This window comes from Podarcis raffonei, chromosome 6 (assembly GCF_027172205.1).
Source record: "Podarcis raffonei isolate rPodRaf1 chromosome 6, rPodRaf1.pri, whole genome shotgun sequence".
In the NCBI taxonomy this organism is placed as follows: Eukaryota; Metazoa; Chordata; class Lepidosauria; order Squamata; family Lacertidae; genus Podarcis; species Podarcis raffonei.
Window position 1 is genome coordinate 46,149,664 of NC_070607.1, and position 14,664 is coordinate 46,164,327.

Below are 14,664 nucleotides of genomic sequence, written 5' to 3' on the forward strand. Positions count from 1 at the left end.
AAATTGATTATTTTGAGTGAGAAGAGAGAGAAACTGCACACGAATGAGAACATGAATATATTCACACTCTTCGCTAGCAAAAAGAAATCCCCGGCAAAAGGATGTTTCCCTTGCCTTTTTTTTGTTTTTCTGTTGAGGATGTGTTCCAATCTTTTCCATGCCTCTAATGCTTTACTTCTGGCATCACATCTTGTCTCCTAAATAACTCCTATTCATTTTCTGTGTACGTACAGGTGCTGTTTGCCTTGAACCAAACATTGCTACAACATGAGAGTCTTCGAGCTGGCAGCTTGCAGGCCCCTTACACCACGGAAGATCTCATCAAGCACTACAACTGTGGAGATCTCAATGCTGTCATATTTAATCACGATACTTCACAGGTATGTTTCCCTACATAGGAAGAAGGTGTAAATAGGTATAACATTGTTTCAAGGCCTATTTTTCTGTCAAGTTCTTTCTTCTCAGTATTTCAGCCCACAACCCTACAGTAGGTAGGTGGGGAATGGAGAGCTTCTAGCTGATTGAACGTATGATGTGAAATTATGTTTTCCCTGAGAAACCTGTCCAAATGCCCTGCTAGGCCTCCTCTGTCTTTCATCTACCATAAATATTTCACAGACCCATGTTCAAGGCTCTTGTGTGGATGTACAAAGCCCTGAACAACTTGGGCCGAGGACACCATAAGGACGACCTGAGCCTTTACATCACAGCCCTATCCACTTTCTCCAAGGACCTTAATGAGGTGTACTTGGTTCCCCCTTCCTCATTTAATCCCTACAACAACCTGGTAAAGTAGGTTAGGCTGAGAGGTAGTGACTGGCCCAAGGTCACCCAAAGAGCTTTATGGATGAGTGGGAATTTGAACCCTGGTTTCCTAAGTCCTAGTCTGACACTAACCACTTCACCACACTAGCTCATATTATCATGGTTGCAGTTCCTGCTGTTTTGGCCACAGAGGCTTGAGGTTTTGTTGTACAAGACATGCAATCAGTTTCAGCACTAAAAGAGGTAAAAAGGTAGCAGCATATGCACCAGTTGTAACAAGGATCAAGCTGGTTTACGTTGCTTTGCCAATCTTCTCCTGCCTTGCGCTCTCAAACCCTTCTTCTCCTTCTCCTCCCCACACCTTGGATACCCCTCTGTTCTTCACATGTCTCTTGTTTCCTTGAGAGACAATGAGATATTACCACTGTTTTTCTAGAGCTGCTTTGTGTGTGTTTTGGCTTGGTGAGTGACTGAGAAGCTTTGAAAGGAATGTGAGCAGAAATGAAGTTAATTGCAAGTGCTTGGAAGGCCTTTGAACATAATTCCCTCTCATTAGGACAAAAGACTTTGTAATAATTGACTTTGCATTTGAAGAGGAAGTGTGCATTATGTAAATAGGCTACAAGGCCAAATAACTTCCCAAACATGCCATAATCCAATAATAATCCATGTGTCACAAGAGTTTGGGCAGAATCCTTTGTTTTCTCTTAGATCTTCAATATCATAGAGAACTTTTAAGAACTTCTGAAGTTTTATAAGTTCTTCCCTGCCCACATCTCACACACATGGACAGCTTGTACAAATAGAACTTTTATGGAATATCTGGCAGAACCAAGAGGTAAAATATCATGGAATATGATCCACTGAAGTTAAACACTTAAGCGTAACTGCTTAAGTAGCATACACTTAAACCAATTGTACTTGAAAGTTTTGAACTTTGGCTGGATCATAACTATGATTTCAAACATTTCTCCTTTGTTCTGCAGCCTGCCGTAATCTATGGACTCATGAAAAAGAACAGACTTTAATTCATGTATTTCAGACATTTCTATGCTATGATAAAGAAGGCATAAAGAGAATAAAATTAGGGCACCATCTTAATTCCCACTCCCGACCCTGCCAGTACCCTGGAAATTGGTGGCATGGCTACTGCATCTGCAGGCATGCTGCTCAAAACTACCATTGTGGAAGGTGGAGATGGGGGTGTGTCCTGCAATTGGTAAATGCCAAAACCAGTGGATCCTGGAGTGATTCAGGTCTTCTCCCTCCCTCTTTCCTCTCTCCCCCCAGAATGTCCCATTCTGAGCTTTCCTCTGGATGCCACTGGCAACTGATGGGCTGCTGGCTGTGCTGAATCCTGGGCAGAGGATCTAATCTATCCCCCTCCCCCAGACCAACATAAGGGAGAGTATGGATTGCTGTGCCTGTCAATAAGTAAAACATTATCAGATAAAAACAGCATCTAAAGAATAGTGTTAAAACAAGTTCAAACACAAAATTTTAAACATTTAAAAATCCAGGATAATAAAAAGGTGATTGCTCAGCAGGGAAAAGGTACCAAAGAATGCTTTCTGGTGGGGAGGGGACACCAACATGGAAAAAGCCCAGGGGCAGGCGATCTTTCAGGTAACTTGGTCCTGAGTTGCTCAGGGCTTTATATGCTAACAGCAAGACCTTGTCATATAACTGCTACTTGGGATAACCCTACAGTGGTACCTCTGGTTACAAACTTAATTCATTCTGGAGGTCCGTTCTTAACCTGAAACTGTTCTTAACCTGAGGTACCACTTTAGCTAATGGGGCCTCCTGCTGCCGCCATGCCGCTGCTGCACGATTTCTGTTCTCATCCTGGGGCAAAGTTCTTAACCCGAGGTACTACTTCCAGGTTAGCGGAGTCTGTAACCCAAAGTGTTTGTAACCCGAGGTACCACTGTATATGGAGGTGGCTCCCATTCAGTTGGGGCGGGGGGGCACACATATGAAAGTGGGCCCAAGTGGCATGTACAGTTGTCTGCTTGGACTCTACCTAGCATGAAAATAAATTAAGAGGGGAGAAATTTTCAATAACTTCCCTTAACTTTTGTATACCTGGGCTTTTGTTCTCCTAATATGAATCTTTTATAACAGGCATGGAGAACCTGTGATCCTCTAGCTGTTGTTAGACTCCAACATCAGACTGTCTAAGGATGAAAGGAATTGGAGTCTAGCAACATCCGTTGCACCACAGGTTTCCCATCCTGTTATATAACCAACTGAATTGTAGTGGAGAATAAGTTAATAAAAGAAACTGTCCTTTCCTGTCCTGTCCCATAAATAAGAAGCACATTATTAGGAGAAAAAAATAGCTTACTATCATAATAATAGCAATAAACACATAACAAAAACTTACCTTTTATGTCTATGGATAATGGCAATCTCACAAGTAAAAGGGAGAACATATGATTTTACCATAATAATAATATTGCATCGTATTTTTCCCCGCTGGAAATAAATAGTTTAGGGATGTTGGACCAATAAACAAAGAAACAAAACCTTGCTGTGGTGTGGGTCTGTTGCATTCCTCTTTCGATAATTTGCTCATGTCACTTAAGTCCTTATTTAAACAGGGTAAACCTGAGCAGGGCAAAGTTTATTCCATTGGGCCATGACAGAGAAATACAACAGGAAACAGATCACTTTCTTATGCACACTTCTGCAAATACTTGACTCTCCTATGACTGTTCTAGCTGATAGATTTATGGCAGACTTTCTGGGCAGGCAGTCAAAATGATATGGAACTGAACATTCTTTAAAATAAAGATAGGGAAGGAATGCTTTTCTTCTGTGTTGTCCCCTGGATGGAAAAGTAGCCGCCTTGCTGCCAAGGAAGCTTTCTCTTTTCAGATCAAGTGAATGGTTCATTTTGGGGTGTCAACTCAGTTATGACAAAAGTGACCCTGATGAGAAGTTCTGATTCTAATGGCTCTTTCAGTTCATATCCCATATTAAGTTCAGGCTGCTTCAGTCTATGCCAAACACATCACATCCATGCACTGCCACAGCAGAGCTATCACTCACCCCAGACTCCCACCTCTTTACAGGCTGAAGAAACTAGCACCATATCTGTCGTGCATTTAAAGCAGCATCATACCACTTTAAACAGTCATGGCTTCCCACAAAGGATCCTGGGAACTGTAGTTTGTTAAGGAATCCCCTGTTCCTCTTGCAGACTTACAGTTTCCAGAGTGGTTTAATAATCAATCTCTTTTCCTAGGTAACTCTGGGAATTGTGGTTCCATGCCCATTTGATGTCACTATAGCATGCTTGGATGTTAAATATATTTACTCATTTAGCACACCTTACCATCCCAAACCAGTATTTTCTTTTTCTTTTCTCTCCAGTCCAAAAGAGAAATCAACTACTTCATTTTCTGTTCTTACTACTGGAAGTAGTGAACCTGCCTACATAGGTTTTTGGGCAGGCATAATAAAATTATAATGATTTAAAGTTCCATTACAGAAAGAAAACAGCTCCTGCCTCTTTGTCCTCCATGGAGGAGAGCATTTGTGTGTCATTATGATATGCTCACTGTCAATAAAATTGTGAAGCTGTTACTGCATAACCATTTAAAATACGTTACCAGAACATCCTGCTTTCAGATCTGTCCTTAAAGATTTAAGGCTTTTGATAAGCTTTAATTACACCATTAATTTGTTTCCATTCCAGCATTGGAATATATATATATATCTGGAAAGCTTCCAAAACTGGGCAATGAAAACTATCTTTGGAATTCTCTAACTACAATAAATATTAAATGTTGAGCCCAAGACCATTAGGTAAAGTGTTGAGTGATAAGCAAGCCCCACAGTTGTTCCAGGAATGGTGTACTTCTTTATCTTAAAACAAAAAACAAAAAACCTCAACCAGCTCAACCCTGTAAGTATAATCCATAGTGTACTGGGGACATATTACCTTATCACCTTTAAGTTTAGACATAACACAGTGCGGCATTGCTGGCATAGACGTTTTGCCCCAGTAGAGAAATGAAGTCATATTTCCAGAGAATAGTTCATAGTAAAACAGCTGCAGTCAGAGAGAGGCTTGTTGAGCTACTGAAATGACAGGATTGCTGAGCATTCAGTTGGACTGGTTCTAGAATTGTCATGCTTAGCCCACTGACTTGGGAGCCCTTTTCTTTTTTCAATAGAGATCATAAGACCACACCAGATTTATGTTGGTGTTACTTTGGAACATGTAGTGTAGGCAATCCAAGACTCTCTTGTTGATATAAGAGTTATTGGACCAGTCAGTCAAATTCTATAAAGAATTTATTATACCAAAACAAATTTCCTATAATATCTTAGTCTGAACTCAATAATGTTGTGTGTAGTGCCAAAAGAGCAAATTGATGAAGTATATATAATATTTATATATTTTGACCAAACTGCAGGAGGCAGTGGAAGACAGGAGTGCCTGGCATGCTCTGGTTCGTGGGGTCACGAAGAGTCGGACACAACAAAATATATAATATAAACATGAAATATTCAGAAATACTTTCCAATTCCTCACTGGGTTGAGTGTTTTACAATGAGTGAGATACAATGCTCTCCAGGATCACACATCGTGCTATTTCAATCATTTTATCAGCTCAAGCATTTCTGCTTGTCAGGCGGAACCATCTCCCCTCTTCTCCCCACAAGCACTGTTCTGGGGGTTCTCTTTACACCCCCCAGCTGATTTTGGGGGCATCATGGAAGGAGAGAGGGGAAGGCTCCATTGCATTACTGGGACTCACTGCACTGGCTCACACTAGTGCAACTATTTGGTTGAAAACAGCCCAATATGTCCTCAACAAATCACGTTACCTCACAAACAAGCAAAGAAGCCATGACTTATTTCTCCAAAGCTTGCTTTGTTTTTCAGTTCCTTTTGCCTAGTGGTTCTGTAGCTTGGTGGGAGTCAGAGATGGAATCATCATACAAACCATGGTTATCAAGGCTCTTAGATTTGGATGTAGCACCAAACCATAGTTACAACTCCTGGTTTATAAGCCAACAACAAACAATGGCTTCATGCTTTGGTTTGTTGCCAGAAAGGAAACCATGGGTCCTCTGTTGAGCTAGATCGGGACATTCAAACAAACTACACTGTGGCTGAGTGTTAGCTTAGTGTTAAGTGTGAACTAGGCTCCAGAGTCTTCAAAACAGTTCCAAAGGAATACAAGATGCCAGTCTGTTGCGGTTTTTCCATGCATATTAAGAAATCCATACAACAAACACATTCCTGAAACACCAGTGCAAGCTAGGTGTCTTTCTGGAGGCTATGGAACTGCACTTATCAGGATGGGGTAAGGTGAGAAAGCAGCAGTGAGGTTGGAACAACTCTGAGGGAAACACTGTTAACCTAGAGCTCCCTGACCTCACCCGTCCCCATCCTGATGCATGCAGCTTCGCCACCAGAAAGATGCCCCCACCTCAGCCTCTGCCTCCCTCCATGAGCCAACACTGGGCTAAACCTTAATCATTCACTGTTAATAATAAAAGAATGGATGGGCAGACGAAAATTGGAATGCAAATTCAAAGTCTCTTCAATGACATCCTGGCCTCTTCCCGAGGAATGTTGGTATATAAAACTAATACATCCATCTTAACTAGAACCATATTCTGATAAACTGGATGACCTTCTGCTTTGTTAATAAAACCTTTTGTGCCTCTTATGAAAGAACTATGCTGTTGAACAAAATGATGAAGCAAAGTATCTACACATTGTAATAATGGTTCTAATGCAGATCCTGACCCAGATAAAATAAGCCTCCCAGGTGGTGGGTTTCCTGGTTTGTGGCTCTTAGGTTGTATATATAGAGCTTGTGTTCAGCAGGGCTATGTTATCATTAGTATAGCCCAATATAAAGTGTTTTAGTGCCAGAATAAATCAAGCCTAAGACCACGCCTGTGCAAAGGAACAGAAAAACACATGTCCACCAGATCATTGGCATAGCTACCTGGTTGAAATTATTCTTCAAATAAAGTAAATAACTAACTAACTTTCCTCTGTTTCTTCCCCAGTTTATTGACTGGGTGGATTGCACACTCCTGGATATTATTATTAATATTAATTTCTTTCTACTTCGTATATGGATTGAACTGGATTGAGGGCTTTTTTACAAATCCATGTTGAAAAACAGATGCAAGCATCCCTTTCAGCAGCAAATCTGATGTGGTGGGCGGGGACAGAGAACATATAGATTTTCTGGCTAAATCAGACACCACTCTGAGCAAGGAAGCATCCCTCCTTGACTTACCTCATCTACTGTTCTCCTGTTTTTAATGGGAATGGGATCCATCGAGAGAAATGTCTTTGGAAATATAATTACATTTTTCCTAGGGTACATAAAAATAGCTTCCTAGCCACAAGTTCTCCCCTGTATTGCCACATTCTCTCTTTGATCAGCAGCTTATGCTCCAATTTTAAGACAACAAAGGTTTGGGAATAAGAAAAGAATTATTTGAACTTTTCCACATGTTCGAAACTCTCAAAGGTCTCATTAAAAAATCACAACTATGAGATTTTAGGAAATATCTTGTTTAAATATTGACTACAACTCTCAAAACTGTATTCTAATCTTTTATTTGCATGTTCTGTACGACACACGTTAGTTATGACTAAGGCATTGAAATAAATGGAACTTTTCATTAACTTACTTATGACTATCTTTTTTCCTTTGGTTTCATTTGGGTTTTGGTTTGGTACAACTTTTGTTGGGCTGGCACCATCATGACTTGTTGACTGATGCTATAGATAGAGGGTGTGTGTGTGTGTGTGTGTGTTTGAAGATGGACCATAAGCATTATTTTCCAACCGTGTTTTGTTGAAACTTTCATTTAAACTGAAATGCAGGGAGTTATACAAAATTCAGACAGAGAAGAGGACCACATGATTTCCACTCCTACAAAATGGATGATGTTACTCTCCCCACCACCCTCATTTTTTAAAAAAAAAACTGCTCGAAAAGTGGCTTTTTAAGTACTGTAGTGCTGTAGGATAAATACAAAAAATTACACAGAGATTATAATTTCTCAGGGATTTACTGAATATCTCTTTAATAGTGTGTGTGTGAGAGGGGGGTGGGGAGGAAGAGGAGAGAGATTTTCCCTCCAGGTGTTCACAAGATGTACATTCAGTTCTTGAAGACTTGAAATGCAATGGCTATGACTCTGAGGATACCAAAAATAAGAAAGGGTTGGGAATCAGAAGTGGAAACCTGCAGCTGGGACTGCCACTGATTTTTCTACATAATCCCAAAAGTTGGTCACAAAACAGCACCAGCTGTTACAATTAAAAATCATATAGCATCTAGCACAGTCTGCTGTTTATGGAGCATTCAGTCTTTGTGTGGAGAAAAAGGCTCACTACCCCACACATTCCCCCATCACTTTCCTTATTGCAAAAAAGGCTGGTTTTTAAAAAGTGGCTTTGTCATGTAAGAATGCTGTAATCCACTTTAATTGTTCAAACCTACATTTGCTGGTATGTGATTGAATCCCTCCTGCAATATAATGACAATGTGGAAGCATCCTTAATATTTTGTTCTTATATTTTTATCTCCAGGGAGGGGGAAGAGGTGTTTTGAGGGATTTTCTGCCTTGAGTGCCCAAACAACTTTGCTGACCTTGAGTACTGTTTACCTTGACTTGAGATGGGAGTGGCATTTACTGCTCTGCCTCAGGTAGCAAAATGTTTGGGGCAAAGACAAGAGTTCCCTGATGCTAACCCTCAGGTCAAGGCTTGGCCAAGATTGAACTTGGGTACCAAATGAGGTCTTCTGTTATGTGAATCGGCTACCCCTGCCCAGAGAGTTGTCTTGTGGCTGTTTTTCTGTTGGTGTGTGCGGGCTGTGTGTGTGTGTCTTTGTCTTTCATTGGCCTAGATTCCACAAAAACACACATGGTATATTTACATTCTTCTTTTAAAGTCAAATGGTGTGTGTGTGTGTGTGTGTGTGTGTGTGTGTGTGTGTATATATATATATATATATATATATATATATATATATATATATATGATATCAATATATAACCAAGGGAGTATCATTATCCTGTTTCTCTGCTGCAATGCAAAGCAAAGTTTTAGGTCCACCACCTTCACAATGTGGAGTGTTTAGCTGTGCCAGCAGAAAATCGTGATGGAAAACCCATTGCAGTCATGGAAATGCTGACTCAATGAAAACCCAAGCTCTCTTTCTTGCACTTCTCCTGTTAGGTTTGGGAGTGGGTGTGTAAACTCCCAAGGAGTTGCACTACAAACTGGAGAGATTGGATCGTTTTTGCTTTCTTTATTTTGCAGAATGGGGCTGTAGCCTGCACTTCAGGGACAAACAAAAGATCATGTTGTTAGCCGTATCCTGCATGTGGTATATGTTTTAATAAAATGATTCCCTGCAACTTTTGCAAAGCCAAAATGGCCAGCCCATTTAGAAATCTCTCACAAGTATAACACTATGCAATTTATATAGCTGCAATAGCCATGAATTCTCTTTCTCCTTTTCCTCTGACATTCCATACTGCCATTATTCCTTCCCTTCCTTGTCATCTCTGTTTCTAGAGCTACACTTTGCATTATAATGGAAACTTTTAAAAATCAATTTGAAAAGCATTGTCCCCTGTTTCTCATTTTAATTTCCTAAGCACAATTTATTTGCAAACGTTTTAGTTCACAATGACCCTGAAAGTCAGGCCACTATTATTTGTATTTTACAGACGGAGAAGTGATCCTTTCCCAACACTACCTATGAAGCAACTCTACTGGTCCTTGAACCAAAATGCTCCAAGTCCTGCTAGTGTTACCCAGTTTTGTCATGTTAAACATAACATATTAGTCTGTTTCCCACAACTTCCTGGAAAATACACTCCCCTCTCTCACAGATATTTCTGTATAGATAGCTGGGAGGTTGGGGTCAGTCTGGAAACTCTGGGCCATATGCACAATTAATTACCCACTTCTTGTCTTGTTTAATGAGGAGTGGTTCCCTATGTAAGCTCACATCCTGAAGCTGAAACAGTTGAGCCAACAGCAGCAGTTGTCACTTTAATAACCACACAGTCCCACACTTCCCACCTTTATTTTCCTTGTTGCAGCCTGAAATAACCATAAACAGCTCTCCCAGAAGTTTTAAAGGTCTATAAATCACACAAGCAGGTGTCTTCTATGTCATATATTTTACAGCAAATTTATAAAATGCAATATTTTTCTGACCTTTGTTAGCACTAGGTTTCAGCACACATGAGAATGGCAGTGTATTCATTTTAAAAAATGGTGTGATTGGACAGCTTTGTCTTTTAAATGTTTTAGTACTTACTGTATGCTTTCCTTATAGGTATATAAAGTGCTCTCAGTAGCTACTTTGTTTTGATTCACTAGAACACTAAGCTTGAGCAGGCGTTGTTACATGAGAGCAGTGGCCAAGCATAATTTATTGGAGCCTGGTACAAGCTTGGAGCACAGTCCTTGTCTCACCAAAGACCTAATTGGTGTCCATTTACTATGTTTACATCCTTTTGTTTCTGCTTGCCTAATTCTACTTACAGTCCAGGGGTCGGCAAGGTTTACCTTGCCTGGCCCAGTTCACTCCAGGGGAGATCCCTCTGTGTGCTGGGGCGTGTGTGTGTGATTTCTGGCACCGTGGAGTGAGTCCCCACGCTGTGCTGCGCCAGTTTAGTGCAGTGCGTGGGGACTCACCAAGCGGGCAGCTCAGTTCAGGGTGGCTCGTGGGTCGGTTAAACGACCCCCGTGGGCCACTTGTGGCCCATGGGCCTTAGGTTGCCTACCCCTGTTATAGTCCAGTGTTGTCAACTCCTTCTCCTTCTCCTTCTCCTTCTCCTTCTCCTTCTCCTTCTCCTTCTCCTTCTCCTTCTCCTTCTCCAAGCCGGATTTCATAGGTAAACATCCCTTTAGACACCATTCCTTAAACAGGGTTGCACAAACCTTATCAGGTGGGCACTTCAGATACTAAAAAAGAACCCCACAGCTGTGTTTCAGCCCATTTGATGGCTTACAGATAAAGACTTTCTGGTTTTTAACACTGTCCCCAAAGTCACCTGCAAGAAAGACTTGAATCTATCTTCTGAACATGTGAGGCTAAAGATAGAGAATAGTTCTTTAGAGAGTTTGAAAGAGGAATCTTGGCTTGTGGTACATGTATTCATTGCACTCACCTCTAGGGAACAGGGTCTACATATTTCTACATTGTTTCAAAAACCTGTGAACCAGAGGTCATAAGGGAACAAAAGAAATACATCTGTACATACGGAAGCAATGCTTTCCCAAATCACTTTCAACTCTTTTTAAAGAACTATGGTATGAATCCAATTATAGCCAAGTCAGATAATTCTCAATGTACAGAAACAAGTGTTCCCAAGCGGGCTGTTTCCCTTGAATACTAGGTACTATGCTTTGGACTATGTACAGAAACAAGTGTTCCCAGCGGGCTGTTTCCCTTGAATACTAGGTACTATGCTTTGGACTATGAGATGGGAATTGCTTTTATTTTCAATAGATTTCTTAAAAGAGATTTGTATAATAAAGTAAGCCCTGTCCCATTCCAGAGAGTCTATGGTTCTCGATGTGAACACTTGAGGTTCTACTTTTTTTATATATAACAAAATGTTTTATAAAAGAAATACATGTCTATGATTCTATGTTAAAAAAGAATTCACTGCACATGAACCATTATTGAATACTTCTGATTAAGAAAGGAGAATATCACACAAATCAACAAGGAACAGCTACTTTGAGCCAAGCACAATGTATTTCTAATGATAGAAATGGGGAGAGAGTGGGGGGTATCTTTGATTAATGGACTAACCAACAGCATTCAGAATGTGGAAACAGTGGCCTATTCCCCCCTGTCCCTTCATGTTCCATCACACCCTTCTTTTGATGAGCCAGGTTTATTTTATTTTTCCCCTAGCATGACCTCTTCCTGACACTTATTATTCATTTCCATTTCAGCTCCCTAACTTCATCAACACAACCCTTCCTCCACATGAACAGGTTACAGCACAGGAAATTGACAGCTACTTCCGCCAGGAACTCATCTACAAGAGGAATGAGAGAATGGGGAAAAGAGTGATAGCCCTCTTAAGAGACAACACTGACAAGAGCTTCTTCTTTGCCTTTGGAGCAGGTAGGGTCTGGTTTTGTTGATTTCCACATATACTAGTGACACACACAGAGAGACAACTGTTATCTCCCTTTTCCTGTAGGCTGCATATACATGTTTTCAGCATTTACCACAAAGAAAAGTGCTACCTGCTGTTTTGCAATGGCATTTGCAGTATAGTCAAAGGTTGCCTGCCTGTCTGCTAATTTGCAGCAGACCTATGGAGCACAATTTCGTAAGCTTAAAATGGATTCAAACTTAAGTCGAGAAACACGCCTCTTGCTAACTTTGAGGAGGGATTTGGAGTGCCAAACTAGAACAGAATGCAGAATTTCACAGCTGGCAACTAAGTTTCCATTGAAGTGAAACAAAACAAGCAATCACATGTTTAGGATATTGACATAAAATTGGATCCAAAGGTCTCATTTAAGGAGACCTTAAGCTGAACTCCAACCATCATTCATTTTGCGGAGGAAGGGGGAGCAAGCAGGAAAAGTGGGAGGGGGGATATTTTGAAACAACATATGTATTGCATGTGGGAATACACACTAGTCCCCTGTATGTATTCTGGCCTCAGTCCAGTACTGGAGTTTCCAATTTATTATTTGCCTCCCATGGAGTCAGCATGTTTCTACAATAGGTACAAGCCTACTTCATGCATATCCACTTAGAGTGTCAAGTTTCTGCGATCTGCTGTACCCTGGGAGAATGAGATGATCGCAAACACTTAGAGTGATCCTTCCTCCTCCTTCCCAAACTGAAAACAGATGCTGTTTATTGAGCAGCATCATTTCAATAAAAGTGTGGAAAAGAAAGTTGTGCAAAAAGTTTGTTCTCCTTTGGTCACAGCTAATGTAAGCCATGCTGCGAAGAAAACAAATGGTAATTCTATCATCTCTTTATTGCCAGGATATGGCATGAAAGACAAAAGGCACCCAGTGGTATGGAACCATTGATTTATTGAATGACTAGGACCATCTCATTCTCTACATTTGCCGGTATTTCATTCTTCAGCCAATGAGACAGCGGGAATGTCATCATGTTAATCATGGGATTATTAAAATAGTTAATAATTAGCAGCTGTGAATATGGCAGGTCACTGACTGGGACATAAATCTTAAGGTGGTTTTGTAATGATATAAATTATTAGGTTAGAATTGTTTCTGATCTGCTGGGTTATGGCATCAGAATAAAAGTATCAGTTTAAAGTACGTATGCGGACATTGGAGAGGAATAGAGCTCAATGGAGCTCAATTCTAACAAATGCTTTTTGAGCACAAATTGGGGAAATCCCATTTCACAAGAAATTTCTAAGTTAGCTTTTGTTTTAATTTTTCTCTTGAGATTCCATCCACACGTAAGAGGCCGTATACATTCTTGCTTAGTCTGGAATAGAAATCGTATAAGAAAGTTTGGATTCATGCATCTTCACAACTCAACTGCTAAAATATGTTTACACACAGAGAGAAAGTGTATCATGCATATATATTGTACCTCATTGGAAGAAATTATATTTTTGTTGAGTCATAATTTCCCGTGGAAGGCACGGTGTGTGTCCCTAGCCATCTATGGATACATCTGTGGGTACTCATGATTTTGCACCTGAAAAATACCATGGTCATAGCATCATTGCTGGGATGCTGCAGTGGTATCTGTGAAGGAGTCAGTTTTTACACATTAGGCTCTCCATATCATGGCATCAATCTGAGGTTCTGCTTCTAGTTCCCAGCCAGCAGCTCATTCTTTCAGAGGACTCGGTCAAAAATAGAAAAGGGATGTATGGGCCAAGGCTCTAATGCCAAGGCCCTTCCCAGTCTGCTGCTGTTAACATAAATGTCACCCCTTTACAACCTTTTCTTGCCATGGAGTTAGCAGCAGTGGTGAATGTGTGTGTGCATGGACACCAGACGATACCAGACAGGAGATGGGAGAGTGATAATTTCTACTATTGGTTTAGAATAGGAGTTCCAGCATGAGTGTTGGTGTGTTCTGCTGCTTTTAAGAAACTGCTGCTACATATGCCAAAGGACAGTGCTTTGTTTCTTTGCAAGAGAGATAAAAGAATATTCCATTATAATTAGTGTTTGTGAATATGACTGGAAGCTTCATCAGAGCTATATAAGGAGTTCTTGATAAACAAACATTCTCTTTAATGAATAACCTTGGTCTGGAGGGTACACAAATGTATCCCTGGGGGCTGTCAGGAAACATAGAAGAGATTTTGAATGTCTGAACTGCCATGTTAACCCTTCACATCAACACAAACCTTCCAGAGTTGAAAGGAAAAGTCTTCTCCTTTTATTACAACTCAACCTTGTGAGCTTCTGTACGGGCAATTGTAGCTTATGAAATCTGTAAGACTTGTAGCACTGACATCTTTACAACAGCAGTTTTCTACTCAAGCCGTTCTGGCAGGAGAGACCAGAGATGTTGGGCATTGCCTTAAATTCATTAGAGCAACACATAATGGTGTATTGTTGTTGCTGTTGTTGTTTTACTAATAAACAGTTTGGATGGCAAGCAGCACAAAATGAAAGACACATCAGAATACATTGCATTGAGCTTTAGCTGCTGTGGATCAAGTCACTGCCCCTGTTGCAACTTCTTGGTGGAAATTTCTAGGCTCAAGGTGGAATAATTTTCAATCCCTTCAGTAATTACCATCATTTCTAAGTAGCTACAGCAGTGTCATAATATGTTATCCACATAATATTTTGGGGTGCATCATATGGAGGGATACATTGCCTGCATGAGCTGCCCT

At 40.5% G+C, this 14,664-nt stretch overlaps 1 protein-coding gene across 1 annotated transcript in view; it reads left to right on the top strand.

The window, feature by feature from the left end:
• The window catches only part of TRABD2B (TraB domain containing 2B), a 239,441-nt gene that overhangs the window by 163,386 nt on the left and 61,391 nt on the right, over window positions 1–14,664 (top strand). The window contains exons 3-4 of the mRNA XM_053392504.1: window positions 234–380; window positions 11,753–11,927. Of these exons, the coding sequence (XP_053248479.1) occupies window positions 234–380; window positions 11,753–11,927 (322 nt within the window). The remainder of the gene's footprint in view (window positions 1–233; window positions 381–11,752; window positions 11,928–14,664) is intronic.